Consider the following 20,135-nt stretch of genomic DNA (forward strand, 5'->3'; position numbering starts at 1 on the left):
ACAGCCACAAACAGCTGTGTGGATTTGCGAAAGGGCTTGGTGCACCCCAAATAGAACGCCAGTGCTCGAAGCACATCCAAGGAGTGCAAGTTGTGGTGACTCGGGTCCGTATGGGGTTTTGGGAAGAACACTGGCAGACAAATGTCCTGGCCCAGATGGAGTTGGGAAACCACCTTAGGGAGGAACTTGGGGTGCGGCCGGAGCTGCACCTTGTCCTTGTGAAATACTGCGTATGGTGGCTCAGAGGTGAGGGCCCTCAGTTCGGACACCCTTCTGGCCCAGGTAATGGCAACCAGAAACGCCATCTTCCAGTAAAGGTGGAGGAGAGAACAGGTAGCGAGGGGCTCGAAAGGGGGTCCCATGAGTTTAGAAAGAACCAGGTTAAGGTTTCATGGAAGGACTAGGGGCGGAGATGGTGGTTCCTTTAAGGAACCACCCCACCATTGGGTGGGAAAACACCGAGCCCCCCCGAGAACCCCGGGTGGAAGGCGGAGATGGCCGTCAGGTGCACTCTGAGTGAGGACGTGGCTAGCCCTTGCTGCTTGAGGTGCAGGAGGTATTCCAGAATGGCCTGCATCAGGGCCTGGCCCGGCCGCACCTGTCGGGTTCACACCAACACGAGAACCTTTTCCACTTGGCCATATAGGCCGCCCTGGTAGAGAGCTTTCTACTGCCAAGCAGAATCTGCTGCACAGGAAGGGAGCACTGGCTCCACAGAGCCTCCACGCCGTCAGGGTGGAGAAGCCGCCCGCCGTCCTGTGTAATGAGGTCCCGGTGTAGGGGCAGGACTACTGGGGCATCCACCGACAGCTCTAGGAGCTATGTGTACCAGCGTTGGCGGGCCCAGGCTGAGCCGATGAGGATCACCGCCGCCCTGTCCCTGCACACCTTGAGCAGGACCTTGTGCACCAAGGGGAGTGGGGGGGAAGGCATACATCAAGCCCCCTCTCCACGGGATTGCAAACGCGTCCGCGACTGAGCCCGGGCTGCGGCCCTGGAATGAGCAGAACCGCAGGCACTGGACGTTGGCCCTGGTGGAAAAACAGATCTTCCTCCTCTAGGAGATGCTCGTGAGAGGGGTCCCTGAAGAGGGATAGGGGAGGGGAGGGAAGCGAACTGCAGCAAGTACCCGTTCCGCACCGTGCGTAAGACCCAATGGTCCGATGTAATGGTGGACCACGCACGGGAGAAACTGGACAGGCGGTTCAGGAAACAAAGGGACAGATCTGGTGACTGGTCTGGTACGCTGTCCTCGAGCGCACCTTCAAAAGCCTGGCTTAGTGCCCGGCTGGGGTTTGTGCTGGCCTTGGTTCTGGCCCGGCGCATTATTATTGTTGTTGTTGCGCCGTCGCCTGTTATCCCTGCCTCGCCTACAGTAAGGCTCATGCCTATGGCGAGGCTGGTACTGGCGTTGAAGGGGGGGCTGCAGCTTAAAGGGCTTCCTCTGGGTCGCCGGGGTGTGCATACCCAGCAACTTGAGCGTAGCTCGCGAGTCCTTGAGGCTATACAGCCTCGTGTCTGTCTGATCTGAGAAGAGCCCAGAGCCTTCGAAAGGGAGGTCCTGGAGCATATTCTGGACCTCAGGGGGCAGGCCTGACTCCTGGAGCCACGCCGAGCGCCTCATGACCACCCCTGACGTGACTGTTGTAGCCGCCACGTCTGCTGAATCCCAGGAGGCCTGGAGGGAGGTCTTGGCTACTGCCTTGCCTTCGTCCACCAGGGCCGTGAACTCCTGTTGGGAACTTTGCGGGAGGCTGTCCTTAAACTTCCACACTACCGCCCAGGAGTTGAAATTGTGCCTGTTGAGGATGGCCTGCTGGTTAGCAATCCTCAACTGAAGGCCCCCAGATGAGTACACCTTTCTACCAAAAAGGTCCAGGCGTTTCACCTCCTTGGCCTTAGGGGCCGGGGCCTGCTGTCCATGGCACTCCCTTTCGTTCACCGCCGAAACCACTAGGGAGCATGGACTCGGGTGGCAGAACAGGAACTCATAGCCCTTCGATGGAGCAAAGTATTTATGCTTTAGCCATAGGAGCATTGGAGGCCGGGGTCTGCCATATAGTCTTATAGTTAGACTGACTGGTCTTAATGAGCAGGAGCGCTATTCTGGATGGCCCTTCGAGGCTCAAAATGTCCACCATGGGGTCCTCCTGCTCAACCGTCTCCTTGGCCTGCAACTCCAAATTTTGGGCAACTCTGTGCAACAGTTCCTGGTGAGCTCTATGGTCTATTGGCGGAGGGCTGGATACCTCTGTACCCGCCACCGCCTCATTGGGGGAATACGAGGAGGTTAGCTGCTGCTCAACCCCCTCTGGTCGGTCCTCCTGCTCCCCATCTCCCGTGGCAAGGGCCTCTGGCTCAGGCCAGGGCGGGAGTCCATGGGACGGCACTGGGCTCGGTGCCGGACTCTCCCGTCTAAGCTGGGGGGATGCTGGAGGCCTGGATACTGTTGCCTCTGGCACCGTCTGGCGTTGGTGCGAGGACTGGGACCGCTGCACCGAATAACTTACCCTGGACGGGGCCCCTTGGCTCTCCTGATAGGCCCAGGGGGTCCAGAAGGGCCAATGGCCTGGCGGCCCCCATTGAGATCACCAGCTCCCCTGAGGGTCCCTGCTGTCCGGGCCCCGGTGTGGGCAGCTATAGCAGCTGGAGCCGGCGCCGGATTGCAGCAATGCCGATCGCGAAGGCCATGGCAGTGCCAATAATCTGCACCGGCAGGAGAATGAGTGGCTCCTGGCTGAGCGGGACCAGGAACAGGACCGGGACCAGTGCCAGCGTTCCCTGGACCGGGACCGTCTGCGGGAGACCTCTGGCGAGGGCTGTCTTGACTCCTCCTGGTGCCGGAGAGCGATGTGCCCTTCCTGGCGCTTCTTCATGTCGACCTGCTGCTGGCGCCGCAACCTCCTTCTGGGCTGCTGGCAAGTGCGAGTCTGTGGAATTGGAGCTCGACTGGGACCAACTCCGGGAGCGGTGCTGGGACGGTGTCTTCGAGCAGCACACCATTGCCGGCTTACCCCTTAACGGCGCCTGAGGCCTGGGTGCCAGAGGGTTCTCCCCATATGGGAGGGGGCTTGCCGACAGCTCAATGAGGTCCTTTGCGGCCTCAAAGGTGCCAGGCATAGACGGCTGATCCATTATGCCCTCGAGCCCATTGTCCGCACTGAGCTTACTTAGGTCTGGACTCGGTGGGGGTTGTGCCGCCAGGACCGCCGGTGTCAGCGCTGCTACCGCGGCCTTCCCGCTCTTGTTGGTGCTCGGTGCCTTGGGAGGCGCCAGCCTCCTGTGCGGGGAACGACCACGCCTTCCTTTAGGCTGCACCAGGGAGGACGATTGGTGCCGGGGCCTAGCCTGGCGCTCTGGTGCCGACAGTTTACGGTGCTTTGCTGGTGCCAGGTCTCCCGACAGCTCTGGGGCACTATGCACTGAGGAAGCCTGAGCTGGCATCGGGCGCTCTGGGCCCGGCGGCTGCAATGCGGCCTCCAACAGTTGCTGTAGGCAAAAATCTCTTTCTTTCCTTGTCCTTGGCTTGAATACCTTGCAAATCCTACACCTTTCAGTTTGATGTCCGTCCCCCAGGCAACGTAGACATGAGTTGTGGGGGTCAGTAACTGACGTAGGTTTGCGGCATGTGGCACAAGCCTCGAAGCCGTGGGCCTGCGGCTGCCGGTGCTGGAGGCCTCCAAGCAACTAATCACTTAAGTGTTCGCAATCTATATGTAAACGAACTGATAACAGCTACTCTAAGGCTAAGGGACTGCTCTTCTACGACAGAGAGAGAGAGAGAGAGATTTTGTTCCAACGCCGCCAAGGACGGTAAGAAGGAACTGGAGGGGGTCGGGCCGGTGGGGGTATATATGTGGGGCGCAGTGGTGCCACTTGGAGGGCCCACCAGGAGCTGCTAAGGGAAAAAGTTTCCAATGCTCGTGCCCGTGGCATGCGCACACCTAATGTGGAATGGACATGAACAAGCACTCGAAGAATATGAATATTTCTGCTACAATCTATTAAATCTGCACAGGAATGCCAGAGAAAAAATCGTAAGCAGCACGTCACAATATAAATAGGAGTGCTTAAACGTTACTTGTACCTAGAGAGAACAGCAGGTTTATTTATTCAAAATAAGATTTTTCCCCTTTCAGCTACAAAGTTGTAAGCAAGAATTTGGCACCTCTTTTAGATGTTTTGAGGGATCTAGTCTAGCATCTGGATTAAAAATAACCCTCCAGAAGATATAAAGGAAATATACTTTGCATAAATGGTTACCCTCATTGTATGAAAGCAGCTCATAATATTGACAAAGTTTAGGAGCAGTAATTAAATCTCATACACACTAATACAAGTTGTCATAATACACGGTCTGAATGATACAGGGCAGTCATATATCTTAAATTTAAACACATTTAAAATCCTTGCATCGCTCTACTGCAATGTTTAACTGTTTGGTGCTCAGGAACACTGTGCAAAATATAAGGATATCTGGCAAGATTATGGAATTGTTACAGTGTAAGAATACTATGGGAAAATACACAAAAAGTGTTAACACAAAGTGTTACTATGACTATACCACTATCTATATCTAGACATAAGCCATTCAGTGTTTCAGAAGCAGGAAACAGTTTCTCAGCATGTTTATGATAAACAAGAAAGGTACTGCACAGAGAATGGAAAGATATCTCATCTTACTTAGTAACAGAGCAGATTCTAACCCTCTCAGATTCTAACCCTCCTCGGAGACATATCACCAATTTTCATCAAAAAGTTAATTTAACGAGATATGGGATTCTTCTTTTTTGTAAAGATCAGAGCCAAATTAAACACAATGAGCAGGTCTTCCTCCTCTTTGCCTTTGTTATTAATAAAATGACTGAACTGCTTTAGTATCCTTGCTCATGTATAGCCTCTAAATGAAGGTTATAAGAGTAGTCCTCATTCCTGTCCTGTGAATATTTGGGAGTTCAGAAGATTTTCCCATTCAGCACTGTGATAAAACTGAGAACCTTTTTGAGGAAAAACCAGGATGGGCAGTAAAGAGACCAACCAGGCCATGACCAAGGATCAGGGCACTTACATGGGATGTGGCAAATCTGGATTCATGTTCATACTCTGCCCCATCTGGAGCAGGGACTTGAACTAGGGTCTCCCAAAACCCAGGTAAATTCCTTACACACTGGGCTATTGGTGGGTTTTCCCATAGTATTCTTACTCTATTTACCTGACGATAATTGCACAAAATCTCTTTAATCTGTGCTGTAACCTAAAAATTCAATGAATAATTCTTTTCATATAGAGGAGACTCTTCTAAAAGGATTGATTAATGTAAATTTAAAATGTTCTGCTGTCTCATGATAATTCCATGATCATAACCACCCAAAGAAGTTACAAGGTAAAGAGCATAAATTTCAAACAACTTCCTTGCAGCACAGAATGTCTGGATTTTCCCAAAACACTTTTCAGCAAAATATTTAAAGTGTCATCATTTCCTACAATTGTTTCTCTCAGCAGAGATGGCTAAAGTAAAAAAAACAAGAAACCAAACCAAACAAAAAGCCACCCAGCTCTTCCTGGCTGGGAAAGAGTTTACCTTTACAGAAGAGTAATCTCAGCCACCAGATTGAAAAACGATCAGCTGTTCTACTTACTTATAGCAAGCATTAGTGTGTGTTATACAATGAAATGCTCCATTAGACTCTTGTACTTCATTTTGCATTAAAAATTCCTATTAGGATGCCTGAATACTGCTGAGCAATACTAAAATTACTTGCTAAAAACAATAGTACTGAACTGGAAATATAGCACGTTATTTTCCCATTACAGAACAAGACAGAGCGATTGCTATATGAAGAATTATTCATTGAATTTTTAGCTTACAGCACAGATTAAAGAGATTTTGTGCCATTATCGTCAGGTAAATAGAGTAGGTCTACCTCATCCACCCCCAAACACACAGTTTACATTGAATAAACATTTGCAAGAGCTTTTCACACCTGAACTTCTGGTACGTCTGCGAGAGGTAAGTATTCATAGACGAAAGATGCGCACTCTCTCCTTCAAAGAGTTTGTTAGAAGCAGCATGCTGAAGGACTTTCGCCACACAACCTAAATTCCTCCTCTGGTCAGAGTGTATCTGGCCTCCAGCTGTCATGTCAATTATGTCAAAACCATCAGGAGCAACAATGGCTGGGTTCATGTAACGATAGTATAGGAGGTTTCCCACAATCTACAGGAGAAATACTTTGAGATTTTTCTCTTCCCTGATGTACACTTTATTACAGTCTTAGAAAGCCCACCAAAGACTACACAGTTCCTGGTTTAGATTTTAAGAAATCATTAACTAAGAAGCAGTAGAGAGCAATCTGTGAAAACAACTTCTGACGGAAGTATTATCTAGTTAGCAAACCGGAAAAGTCTACTGATCCCACAGAGATAAAAAAAGATGTTATTTAGTAATGGGCACTTACACCACGAGTATATTTATAACAACTGGTTTAAAAAACTAAACAAAAAGTCCCACTACACAGGAAAAGAGTGCCCTAGATTTCTCATTTCATCAGAATTTTGGCCAGGTCTAATTTTTAAAAACCACTTATTTTAAAAAATGTTTAAATACCTAAAATTTTGGATGCATATATCAAGTTATAATAAATCCTGTTCTCACTCAAATAAGATTTCCATTACTATCCTTTTTCAACTGAATCAGAAATACTATGAGGATAGACATTTATAAAATTTCTACTTCCTATCCTACCTAAAAGCAGGAAGTGCAGAGAGAATAATTTTTTTTAAAGTAAGTTCATCTATTATTTAACTTCAGAAATAAGAGGTTCCATTCCTTTAATCTTTATTCCAAACTTCTAGCCCATCCCAAATATTTTAGTGAAGATTTTTTTTTAAAGTAGTCTATCTTATGATAAATTCTACTCTTATCAATTAGAGCTGGGCAGGAAACAGCTTTCCTGTCCTGTGAATATTTGGGAGTTGAGAAGATTTTCCCATTCAGTACTGTGATAAAACAGAACTTTGAGGAAAAACCAGGATGGGCAGTAGAGAGACCAACCAGGCCATGACCCAAGGATCAGGGCACTTATATGGGATGTGGCAAATCTGGATTCATGTTCATACTCTGCCCAATCTGGAGCAGGGACTTGAACCAGGGTCTCCCAAAACCCAGGTGAATGCCTTACACATGGGGCTATTGGTGGGTTTTCAGAAACTGCCTCTTCTATTATATTTGAGCTGACCCAAGAGCTGAACTCCTGCGGGTGAGGAGTGAAGGACTCTTGACCTCTGGTACTTACTTCCTTTGCTAGTTTGTCAGAGCTCATGTCCGACCACTCAGTGGAATGTTTGATTTTTGAATTTAAGGGTTTTCAAATGATGAGCTGTGCTGGTCAGCAGGCAGGGTAGAGGTACCTTGTGGTGGAATCAGTTCACTACCCATTTAAGGGTAGTTGTCAGAGAAGTTTTAAAATAATGTAAATTTATAGTGATTCCCAGGCACTGTGGTGATGGGCCCAAAGAAATTATTGTAAACAGTGTTTATTGTAAACAGTATTAACGGTATTGTTTATTATTGCATAAAAGCAGAATAAACTTAGCTGAAGAGATTTAAATTCTCAAAATGGCTCCAGACAAGAATTGTAACACAAAAATGATGTCTTTTAAAGGATACTAGAAAAATCCTCAAAGTAATTCTGGATCCATTATAATTCAATTTTTAAAATGCAACACTGATATTGGCAACTGTACTGAGATGCAAATATGTCTAATTAAAGCCAGATATAAGCCCTGTAGTTGTGTGGCAGGCACACAGAATGACTTCACATTGCCTTCTGCAGAATACAATGGTTCTGACAGACGAAGGGAAGGGCACTGTGCCAGGAACATTCTGCATCACTTGACAGCACGCACGCTCCAGTCTAGACAAATGTCACATTCCCACAACTTTTACAAGCACCTTAAACAAGTGTAGTGGATGGATTAACTCACTGTTTGCTCTTATAACTCTGCCTAAGTGTATTTATAGTATTAAAAAAAACCCACCACATTTGAAGCAATTTCTGTCAAGTGTTCTAATTTCACCTTAGCAGAGTTAAAAGTGCAAAATCACAGTCATATTCTTCATGGAAGATCACTATTGAAGCAAAACCATGCAATCAAATATTTCTAGCTTCCTACAAAGTACCATTGAGCTGATTTTCAATGGTGCTGGCCCATTGACTTCTGTAAGTGCTACAGATGCTGGGCACTATTGACTATATTTTCCAAGTCAGACAATATTAACACATGGAATTCCTTTCATCTTCACCCCCAGAAGTTTCTGGGAATACAAGTGTTAACAATTCCGTAGAAAGCTTATATGCAATAAATCTTGCTTCTGGCATAAGCAGAAAGAACAAGCTGCTGACAGATCATCCTCACAAATCTACCTTTAATAGTTCATCTTCTGTTGCATCTGGGAATTTCTCATGGAGCGAATTCTTCAGAACTTTGGCTATATATCTCATTCCATAACTACATATAGAACAGATGAAAAAGGAAAATAATGGAAAGACTTAGATGAAACAAACAAATCATTCCATTCAACCAAGATACTGCATTTTCACAGACTAAACATTTATCACACAAAACAAGATGATAATGGGAAAACAACAAGGATTTACATTACAGATGCTCACTAGGTTTTATATCATATTTGGAATATATGATATGGAGCAATTGGTCCCTCTTTTGGAGAATTGCTATTATAGAGGCACGTACCACAGATCGTTATCTAAGGCAGTACAGATGGCTGTTTATTCTGAATCCTGCCTCAAACATTATTATACAAATGAACTGAAGTTACCAGACTCATAATTTGGCACTTACGGCATCATACTGAGAGATGAGAATATGGACACAAGGACTTTATCAGTTACTGTTCTCAAGCTTTGAATGGACGACTCCAGTCTATTTACCACTTCCAGATGTTCTAATGCTTGTTCTGTTGTTACATCGTATGGCAATTTACTGCAAATGCAAGAGAGGTATTTACTGGGCTAAAGTAAACTGTGTACTATGACATTTCAAACAAAATTCACTAAAAACTCAGTTTATTTAATGCTATACAGTCTCAACTACTTATTTCATGTGTATTTCAGAGAACACATAAATCAAGTGACTTCATACAACCAATTCTTCAAATGCATTTTTTTTTAAAAACAGAAACAAAAACCCCACCAATATCAGTTAATTTTTTTGAAATGGAAAAAAAAACCAAACACACACACCATGGAAGTGATATGAACTGATCTCTTCCAGATACAACGAGGAAAACCATGTATAATTATTCTAGTGTGAGGGTTCTTATGTACTAGCTTATGTGCTGAGAGGAAGGATGGTCCAGAGGTTAGGGCATTAGCTTAGAACTTGGGAGACCTGGTTCAGTTCCCTGCTCAATCACAGACTTCCCTTGTGACCGTGGGCAAGTCAGTCTTTGTGCCTCAGTTCCCCACATGTAAAATCCTCACAAGAGTGTTGTGAGGTGCTCATATATTAAGTGATGGGGTACTTAAGGTAGAGAAGTGTTATAAGCTAGTCCATCATTGGGGTTCCAATCCTTCAGTCAGAACTGCAAGCATTGGCTCTCTGTGCCATTGCAAAGCTCCGTTGAAGTCTATGAGGCTCTGTAATGGTGCTGGAGTCCATGCTAGCAGATACGATCGCAGATTCTGAGCTTAAGTTTATAAGCTACTTCATGGAGGAATCTACTATGCTATAAAACAACAGTACTAATAAGAATTACACCTCAACAAAAAGATACATTAAGTCTTATTATATTACAGTGAACTAGAGTATCACAAGCATACACCCCAGATGCATCTTCATGGTTGCTTGTGGAAGAGAAGAAAAGCTTCACTCAATGAGAAAAGGATCTGGCATGAGGAATCACTCAAATATTAACAGAATGAATATGAACTATTCTATTTTCTCACTTACCTGGCCTCTCCAGTCTGCATTTCCAACTGGTTTACCCATGCCTTGTACACTTCCACAGGGCTGGTGTTGATGAGGAGGGATTTGTCATCCATGATTTCCCTCACCACTGGGGCCAACAGCTGACGCAGTGTGTTCTGTCCACGAGCACCTCGATTAAAGCTGACAACCATCTTAATGACAGTAGGGTTTCCAGTGACTATATCCTGTATCTGGTCTACTTTGGAACTGCATTAAAAACAAAAAAAAAAAAACAGTCCTTAACTGCACTGTAACCAATTTTCAGGTTTTGGGTGTTTTTTAATATACAAGTTTGAAAAGTTAGAAAAATTGCCAAGTTCCTAACTGGTTCTGTACTGATTAAAATCAAATCAAAATAAAATCGCATTTATAGATAAATCACTAATCCATGAACTGTAATGAAGATTAAAATGTAGAACCTACCACAGGATGAGCCTTCTGCTTATTACACACATTTACAAATTACATTTGTGAAGAAAAATAAAAGCTCTGAAACTCAACTGTATCTTCAAGCAAAAAGTAGGAACAAAGCAGCCAAAATAGTTGTACTTTTAGTACATGTAAATATTTACCTCCAAGATTAAGTAAAAATCTAAGATTATGCAGACTTTGCTTCTCTACCAGACAGACAGCCTCCCTGAATCTAAGGTATAAAACATTTATAACCTTCTCAGTCAATTTATTATTAAGTTCCACTGATAGAAGACTAATTTCCCCACTAACAAATAAAAATATGATTTGACATCAAATGAAAAGCAAGTTTAAGAATGCAGTTCAAAGAAAATTTTCAAGTCTAACAGATATCCTATCTTCAGAGGAATGAGAGGTTCTAGACAATGTACATACTTGATCTCCTCTTCTAGAGCAGTTTTAAAGAGCTTGAGAAGCAGGTATTCTTCTCGCTGATTGGAGGCATAGTTGTACAGAGTAAAAATGACTGTATCCATGAACTTTGTTGACTTGTTCTGAGGCATCTGGAAAATCAGCTTAGCCAGATACATGGGATTAGTCTAGGAAAGAAACATTATGGAGGGTGATTTATATATTGCTAAAATGATAAGTTTTCCCATTACCTGCACAAGCCATAAGGAGTCTGCTCACCTTTGAATGCACACACATAGCTTTCATTAACATTAATGAAAGTTATGTTTGCATTGTTAAGGCTATACCTTCTCAGAGCGGTTACTATTAAAAGCTTCACAACTACACTTTTGGCCTAATTTTAATGCAGTATTCACTATACTGAGCATTAGGCTATTGTAACACTAAGCCTGGGGAATACTGTGAATGCTGCAGCAGTAGTTACTTGCAAATGACAACTGTAAGTATCTTAATGGCGACCACCCTAAGTTCTGTACGCTATGCACTACCTCCACAAATGGAAAGCCAAGTGAAGCCAGTACTAAATATTTATCACTAATCCTTATTATGATACAAGTTTAAAAATATAAAAAAGCATATACCTACCTGAAATATAAATTTACAATAGGAACTCAGAGTTACAAACACCTAGGGAATGGAAGGTGTTTGTAACTCTGAAATGTTCGTAACTTTAAACAAAACATTGCGGTTTTTCTTTCAAAAGTTTACAGCTTTGAAACTTTACTATGCAGAAGAAAAGTGCTGCTTTCCCTTTTTTTAGTAGTTCAGTTCAACACAGTATCGTACTGTATTTGCCTTTTTTTGGTCTCTGCTACTGATTGTGTACTTCAGTCAACCACACACCTCATTTGGAACCAGGTCAGTTTGTAACTCTGGTGTTCATAACACTAAGGATCTACTGTAGGTAATTAGCAGACACGGACATGTGAATGTTCCAAAGTTTTGCCGTATGTAATGTGCTAATATATGTAAATTATGTCTACACTGATGTCACTTAGAATAAAAGGTACACAAGTTTTACTTTACAAGGTTATCAGATTTTAGAAATCTTAAAACTGATATTTTTGGGACATCCATACTTTGATGTTTTTCCATTTCACCATCAAAAAGGTGTTTATACCCAAAACTTAACTTCCTTTGAGTTAAAAATACATCTGAAGGAAAAAAAAAAAAAGAAGAAGTGTACACTTCTCCCCTCCCTTCCCCCATGAACGAAAGTGGGGGAGGGAAACAAATATAAGTCTTCTAAAGAAACTTACCCAAATTCAGACTGATAAACACATTACATAATAAAATGTCAATCATACAGTAGCTTCTTTCCCCTACACACAAAGTAATTTCAGTATTTTTAAACTTGAAAGAATGTGGAAGAAAATGTTTTTTCCTGCTCAGATTTGAACTATGCATCCAAACTGAGTTGACAGGATGGAGGTGGAGGGAGAAAAGGAAGAGACAAAATCCAGCGGGCTCATATTACTGCAGACAGTTGCAAGCCTAGAAGAGTTGGGAATTTAAAATAATTTCAAGGAAGGGAACAGCAACGAATTATCTCGTGCACAATTTAAGGCCAATAGAGCCGTTTTCTATTAGGGAAACAAATTTAAACTATACAGCATTAATTTTCAAGCCCATTCAAAATCAATCATCCAGCAAACAACACTTGCCGGCTGTGCTCAGCTGTGGTCTGTAGTAACTGTATTTACTGTACACTACACCTGCAAAGAAATCTCTCCCCCCTCATTCTCATTAGAACAAGAAATGAACACACTTTAAAAAGTTTTGCTTAACACAAGCCATTTGGGGGCAAATTAATCCCCACATTAGGACTTACCTGCAAAAGGTAAAACAGGTGTTGATAGGCCTCCAGCTGTTTTCTCCTCTCTTTGCTCAAGCCTTTGATGCCCTGTTTGTCACCTGTCACCATCTCTTCCACCTGATTTTTGCTTTTTTTGTTTAGCTTCTTGCTGTGCAGTACCACATCCTACAGACACAAGTGAGCCATTATATATATATTCACACAGAAATATAAAGCAATATGGTACACTGCCATTTCTCAACCATCTTAAATAGGATGTTTCTACATTGGTCTATTTATTCAAAGATTTTAATATCAACCCCTTTTTATATTTAGACCCAATATAGCACATTAACTAGACAATATTTTTCACCACTACATCACTTTACTCATGATTAGAGTTTTATTTAGATTTATAAAAAGGTAAAACATCAAACTCTGAGTGCCATCTTACATCAGTTAAAATTCACAATAAGAATATATTAGACTGTCTAAACACACAGTCCCTATCCATAACTCCCATGCTCAATCAAACGTGGCTCCAAAACGCAAGTTTTGGCATGCCAACAACAACCCAGTGTAATCCTATCATCGCATCCCCTTCCCAAACAGTGGGAAGAATTTGCTGCTGGGTAGAATTTCAGTGCGGACTAAATGATAATTGTCAGGGTAGCACAAGCTCATGTTAGTTGTCAAAGAGCAAACTCTTTACAATGATTTTTAAAATTGGAAGTCAGATTTGTTCTATTGTTAGAAAGCTGCTTAAAAACCACAAAGAATGACCTCATGCTTCTGTGTATTACTGCTGCCCATGTCTATCATAATAAAAACACCTGGTATTCAGTGAGATGTGAAGTAACATGGTGCCAGGAACTAAACAACTCCTACTTTTGCTCCCCATTGAGACACTAATACTTTAAGAAAAGCTAACTGGCAGGCAATAAAGTAGAAGTGACCATGTGCCATTCGTTAACTAGTCTAAACAGCAGCAGTCCTCAATGATTTGAGACCATTCCTAGGTCAATTCTCACCAAAAGCTCTTTCTAAAGTACAGCTACTTCTTACATAGGTTGTATTGACTGTGGTTCTTCTTGGCATCACTAAATAAAAAAGGCAACTGCTTCACTCCCCAGGAACATCCTAACTGATCCTGCATTCTTTCAGCACACAAACCTCCATTGCCTTCAGTGCATTCTATAGAAATGGTTTGAATAAAGCCTGCTGACCTGTAGAGAGATCCTGTTCTTCACCAGTAGCCCAATCTTTATATCCATCAAGTTCAAGTCATTTTCCAGCTGTTGATTGGATCGGATTTTTGTAACCACCCCCTCCCTTAACCTTGTTACTTCTAGTTCTTCCTGAAAATCTAAGTCACTTTGGTCCAGGAGGTAAGCAAATTTGCGCAAGACGTTCAAGGGTGGATTTTCAGCACCAACTGCAGTTAAGGTAAATAAGCTCATATTAGTTATTTTATTTGCTTGGTCTGACATGCACAGACACAGTATACCTTTACATTTATAAATATCAATGTTTAGAATTCTTTTGTACCTTTTGTACATAATGACATCTATGGTCAGAATGCCAAACTGCAGAAAGGAGTTTATGTCACTGAGAGCAAGAGTAGAATATTTTGTGTAACCAGAACTATGTAAATATATTAACCGTTTAACAAATGTTAGTATCACAATTTCACTTAACTGCTTCTGAAGAGCCAAAAATGCAAGACTCAAATATTAGAAATCACAACTGAACCCTCTTATTCTAAAAAGTATATGTTACCCCACCAATTTACACTCAAATGTTTATCACCAGCACTTACTTAGTGTTCTGTAGTCATCCCTAGCTTTGTTTGCTCTAAGAAATGCTTGTATTTTCACAATTTCTTCATTCTGGAAAGACCAAGACTAAACACTTTAGAAAGCATTGAACAGGAAACCTCCAACAACAGCTCATGTTCTATGAAGAGAGATAATGAAGAGTACTATAGACATCTACCAAACACTGTGATAATTAGAAAAAGTTTCAATGTCTTCACAGTTATAATGTATTTCTGTTAAGAGACATACGGGGGATGTCTATAATTTCAAGAAATACATGCATTACTACTACATTAGTTCTCTCCTCAAAAGGAGGTGGGGTGGAGAAATGCCTTACGTGATCCTTGAAATACTGCAGCCGTTTCTTGTAAGCCTTCCTCGCTAGCCACATTTTGACCCACGACTGAATCTAAAAGTCAAATAAAAACTTAAGAGGAATTGTAGGAGAACTAAGAATGCCGCCAATTTTATCTGGCTCTTTTAAAAAACGAGTTTAGATGCTTGATGAGGTTAGTTGCATAGCACACAATTTCAGCAAAGTCAATGGATTCACATGCAGAGCTAACGGGATGATTGGGCTCTGCGATCTAACAGTCAGAACACTGGACTAGACTGTGGGACTGGGACTCAGGAGACCTGGGTTTGATTTCTGGCTCTGGCTCTGCCACCGGTCTGTTGGGTGACGTTGGCCAAGTCACATTCATCTCTGAGCCTTTGTTTCCCAGGATATAAAATGGAGATAATGACATGACCTCCTTTGTACAGAACTTTGAGATCAGATCAAACACACTACAGTAACTCCTCATTTAATGTCCTCCCGCTTAACGCTATTTCAAAGTTACGTCGCTGCTCAGTTAGGGAACATGCTCGTTTAAAGTTGTGCAATGCTCACTTATAATGTTGTTTCGCTGCCTGCTCTGTCCACTGCATGTAAGATTTTGTGGAAGGGCAGCGAATTTACAAGGGAGCATTGTACAAGTTCCTCTTCTCCACCTCCTCCCCCTCCCTCCCAGCACTTCCCAAGCTGTTTGGCGGCACTTAGGACTTTTTAGAATGGGGCGGGGGGGGGAGGAGCGGGGAAGCGCTGCCTCTCCACTCCTCCCCCTCTCTCCCAGAAAGTCCTAAGCATGAAGTGCTGGGAGGGAGAGGGAGGAGAAGTGTGGAAGCGCCACATCTCCACTCCTCCCCCTCCCTCCCAGAGGGTCCTAAGCGCCACCAAACAGCTGTTTGGCAGCACTTAGGACTTTCTGGGGGAGGAGAAGGAGCAGGGATGTAGCGTGCTCCAGAGAGGAGGTGGAGTGGGGGTGGGAAGAGGTGGGCCTTGAGTGGAGTGGGGATGGGAAGAGGTGGGCCTGGAGCATCCCCCGGCAAACTCGGCACCTCTTCTTCTCCGGGTAAGCTGCCACTGTGCTTTCTAGTGTCCTTGCTTGCAGCGGGCTGTGCCTGTGTGGGGTAAGCCAGGGGCACTTCCCAACCACAGTACAATACAATATATAATGCCTTTTGTCTGCCCCAAAAAAGTGTCCTTGGAACATAACCCCGCACGTTTACATTAAATCTTATGGGAAAAACTGGATTAATTTAACATAGTTTCACTTAAAAGTTGAATTTTTCAGGAACATAACGTTAAGTGAGGAGTTACTGTATATAAGAGCCAAGTATCATTTTTATTACCACCACCAGCATTTCATAAACTGATAACATATTTTGCAAATAATCATACTTGACAGTCTCGGGCTTTCAATGGAAGACTCAAGGTATTAATCACTCAAAGATCAGTTTTCCTGGATTACTAGCTGCTGTCAGAACTTTGAGCCTGCCATGTAACGCCCAACAGAATAGGAACACTCGCAGTTTTACCGCAGCAGCCCCTCTCCCTACATTCCTTGGGCTTTCAAGTGTTTGGATTCCCACAACAATGAGGAAACATTATCCTTAGAGCAAACCCTAATTCTGCTCATCATATATGGAAATTTACCTTGATGATAGCAGCAACATTGCCTTGAAGCACCCGCAATCTGTCAGTGTAGTTTTTCCTTTGTTTATATCCTTTCCAGAAAGCCTATTTTAAAAAGCAGGTTAGTAGTGTGACCATTAGTTTCACCATGCATATACTTGGAAAACCAAGTTTATATGATCTTGTTCCACAGAGAAACTGCTGTTCAATTTAAAAAAAGTAAGGAGAAAAATGTGAGTGAGGCACATCCGTCCTTTACACCCTTTACAAGCCTTCATCCAATCCTGTAGCATCAACCTTCACTTCTGTGCTGATGACTCATGAGTTCACCACTCCATTCCTGACCCAGGATGTCAGCCTCTGTGTCACGCAGGCCTGGAACTTCTCAGTCCAGCGCTCTGCATGCCATTTTTGATTTCAGACTCTAAGCCTGCACCTTTAGGCAGTTTCCAAACCTTGTCTCTCTTGTTCCATGGTGTCGCAGAGCTGCCCTATATTCTGCCTACACTGCTATAACTTTGTCCAGGCCCCCTTCATCATCAGTCTTGACTACTGCAACCTCCCTTCCTTTCTGGCCTTCCTGGCATCCATTGTCAGCCTCTCAGCCCCATTCAAAACCCAGCTAAGACCTTCTTGCCTTCTCTAACCACACCACCCTCTCAAATTCTTTCATCTGGCTCCCAGTTCTCTATACCATCAAATACCAGTGCTGGTCCCTGCCGTTAAAGACCCTGCCAGTCTAGTTCCTCCCTCCTTACCCATTCATCTTATTGTGTTGCCTGTTTTACCGATGCCACCCTCTATCATCCGCCTGTCTGCTTCTCTCACAAGCCATTTGGACTTCACCTCTCCTAATACTCCAATAGCCATTTTTTTTGGGATACCCACAGGAAGTTGCCATCTGGCTAGGGATATAGCCAGTGGGGACTTGGAACATTTATCTTGTGCGTCTTGGGTAAATGCATGTTTTATCATCACTTTCTACATCCTCCATCTAGTTTCTGAGGATAGCTACACATACTTGCTGAATCTGGTCTTGGAGGATTCCTTCCCAAAGAGCATGCAATTTTTTGTACTGGGTCTGTACAGCACCTACCACAAGGGAGTTCCAATCCTAATAAGGCCTCTAGCATCAGCATAACATATATTTTACCAATAATCTGAAGTAGTAGCAAAAATAAGTTTTGATTCATTGCAGTATGCATTCTAGAATTTTTTTTTTTTTTTAAAAACTGAATTTTAATGCTGAAGAGGTCAAGCTTATTGAGCAAGTTTACTATTAAACTATACTATTATAGTACATGCAGGAATAGTGTAAAAATATGTAAAACCACAGTGTACACAAAAGCACCATTGCTGGCCTATCAAGATGTGCATGACATGCTCTGTAAAAGCCAAAGATAAGTTTCCTTTGTACTCCTTTCAGAGTATTGTGCATTGAGCAAATCCAAGTAATACTCTTGGAATCAGGCAAAGTTGTTAACGTTGCCTCTCCCTATTCAATTATATGAGCATTTGCTTTGCAAAGCAGAAGCAAACGGCTTCTGACTGGGGGAGAGCAGAGAAAGGAATGTATTTCCTGGATGATCCATGCCTTGGCAGAGAACTAGAGCTTCAATATTAAACTCATTACCTTCCATCCTCCTACTCTTTTCCTCGCACTCCCAATTAAACATCAAAGCAGTACTCAGGAAGAAGCTAGTGGTAAGAATCACTGGGCTTCTCCAACTGGACTGTTATATATACTACATTTATACATGATCTATAGCCATTTTAAACTGACAAACCTCCAGTTTACACACAAAGCATTTCTTTCAATAAGCGCATGGACTTGTGTTTGTACAACAATTCAGTTCTGTAAACAACAAATGCCACAAGAAGCCCTTTCTGCCAAAGAAGGCAGGAAAAAACAACACACCCCCAAAGGTCATGCAGTCTGTCACATGTAAAAAGCTACCACCACCCAGAAGAAGTGACCCTGCCTTTATATTACACAGCAATACCTGTATTTTGATCACAGATGGTTCCTGTTTTTGAAGGAATCCTTTTCTCTCCTCATAACTTTTTCTGATGAGGAATCCCCTTCCTAGGGCTTGCAGCTGAACAATCAGGTTTTCATTAGCAAGCCACAGCTGCTCTCGACTGTAATCTGCTGTAACTTGCCCAACAATAGTCTGGTAAGAGATCATGTAAAAAGTGTTTAATAAGCAATTAACCAAAAGCTGAAGGCAAACCATTTCAGAGTCTGGATTCCATTCTCTCCATCCCCACTCATTATGAAAACCCCTTCAATTTACTCCCCACATTTTTAACCACTCACAAAACCGAGAACCACCATGTTATTACCATCATTTGTTTAAAGGAGGATCGAACTCCCTTCAGATCACATCATCAATAAGCTGAAAGGACTGGTTTCAGCCATTACAAACTTTTCATACCAGGGGGCAGAGGTCTTTGCTTTTGCAATACTGCCAACCCCTGCTAACTCAAGAGTGAGATGCCAGGAGTCTAAAAATGGAACCCATACATCTGTGTAAAAATGCTTATTTTAGGGATTTCTAAGTTTCAGAATGATGTGAAAAAAAATTCTTCTGAAACCAGTCAGGATGTGAAGAATCCTGCTGGAGTAGCACGTGTACAGTAGTGGTTTGCATAGGTACAGCTAAATGCAGTCTAGTAACATGAAACAGCACATATCAGTGTAGCAACACAGTGTAGGCCAGCTTAAAAGCGGCCCCGATTCAAGAAAGCCTTTATGGATGTGGATAAGGGCTTTCCTGATTTGTGGGGCCTATGTAAAATACAATATGCAACACAGTACTATAACTGACGGAGCATAATTACATACACTTGGAAGATTATTCAAAAGCAGATTTAAGGGTACTTATGATTGTATGATACGGGCCAAAGTGAGGTGGTTTATACTATATGTGAGTTGTCAGCCCCTTTCTAAGGGTTTGATTAAATAAACAGATTAAGTTCTACTGTATTTGAGGAAATGAACAGCCTAAACCAAAGTCCAATTAGAGAATTCCTTCTTTTGCCTTGTATTTTTAAGGTACTAAAAATCTTAACATAACCACTTCCTTTGTATTCAACAGTGCTAAAGCACTCACTTCTGTGTTTATGTTGCAGTTGTATGCAGTAGTCATTTTGAACATTTTAGCACTCTACCTGTATTTCTTCACCGGTTAGCCAAGAAGTTTTTGGTATAAACCCTTCAGGCGGAACAAAGGTACTCTCTCCAGTTTCCACATTATAATAATAACCATATCTGCTCTTCATTATAAGTTTGAGCCATGGACCTTCACTAGAATCTAAAACCAATATATGTATACTGTTAGTGTACATTTAGGAGCCTTAATACATTTCTCCCCTTCCCCTCCACCTTTCCTCCCTGCAAAAGAATGTTTTCAATTATTTTACATATATGAAAGTCAGCACAAATTGATCTACCCTAAACTAGAAAAATTTTGCAAAAATATCCTGCTATATTAACAATGGCTCAGTTCCAATGGTGTGGATAACAGTGAGGAGCATAGTAGAGACTGGCCACCAGCTGGAATGGGCATTTTTAAAAACTGTCTTATCCATCTCTACTCAGAGTTGACCTAGTCAACATGGTACTTAAAATGCTGGCAGCAGTCAGTCTATATACTAAGGCTGCTACCATTGCCAACACTGGTGGATA

At 42.8% G+C, this 20,135-nt stretch overlaps 1 protein-coding gene across 2 annotated transcripts in view; it reads right to left on the minus strand.

The window, feature by feature from the left end:
• IQGAP2 (IQ motif containing GTPase activating protein 2) overlaps positions 1–20,135 on the minus strand; it is a 219,853-nt gene that overhangs the window by 31,065 nt on the left and 168,653 nt on the right. For both annotated transcript variants that reach the window (XM_074952699.1, XM_074952700.1), the window contains 12 exons: positions 19,619–19,761; positions 18,448–18,618; positions 16,466–16,549; positions 14,825–14,896; positions 14,490–14,559; positions 13,897–14,105; positions 12,707–12,856; positions 10,840–11,003; positions 9,976–10,200; positions 8,866–9,006; positions 8,427–8,511; positions 5,985–6,217 (listed from right to left, as the gene is read on the minus strand). In XM_074952699.1, coding sequence (XP_074808800.1) covers positions 5,985–6,217; positions 8,427–8,511; positions 8,866–9,006; positions 9,976–10,200; positions 10,840–11,003; positions 12,707–12,856; positions 13,897–14,105; positions 14,490–14,559; positions 14,825–14,896; positions 16,466–16,549; positions 18,448–18,618; positions 19,619–19,761 — 1,747 coding nt within the window. The remainder of the gene's footprint in view (positions 1–5,984; positions 6,218–8,426; positions 8,512–8,865; positions 9,007–9,975; positions 10,201–10,839; positions 11,004–12,706; positions 12,857–13,896; positions 14,106–14,489; positions 14,560–14,824; positions 14,897–16,465; positions 16,550–18,447; positions 18,619–19,618; positions 19,762–20,135) is intronic.

The sequence above is a fragment of the Natator depressus genome, chromosome 5, assembly GCF_965152275.1.
Source record: "Natator depressus isolate rNatDep1 chromosome 5, rNatDep2.hap1, whole genome shotgun sequence".
NCBI lineage: Eukaryota > Metazoa > Chordata > Testudines > Cheloniidae > Natator > Natator depressus.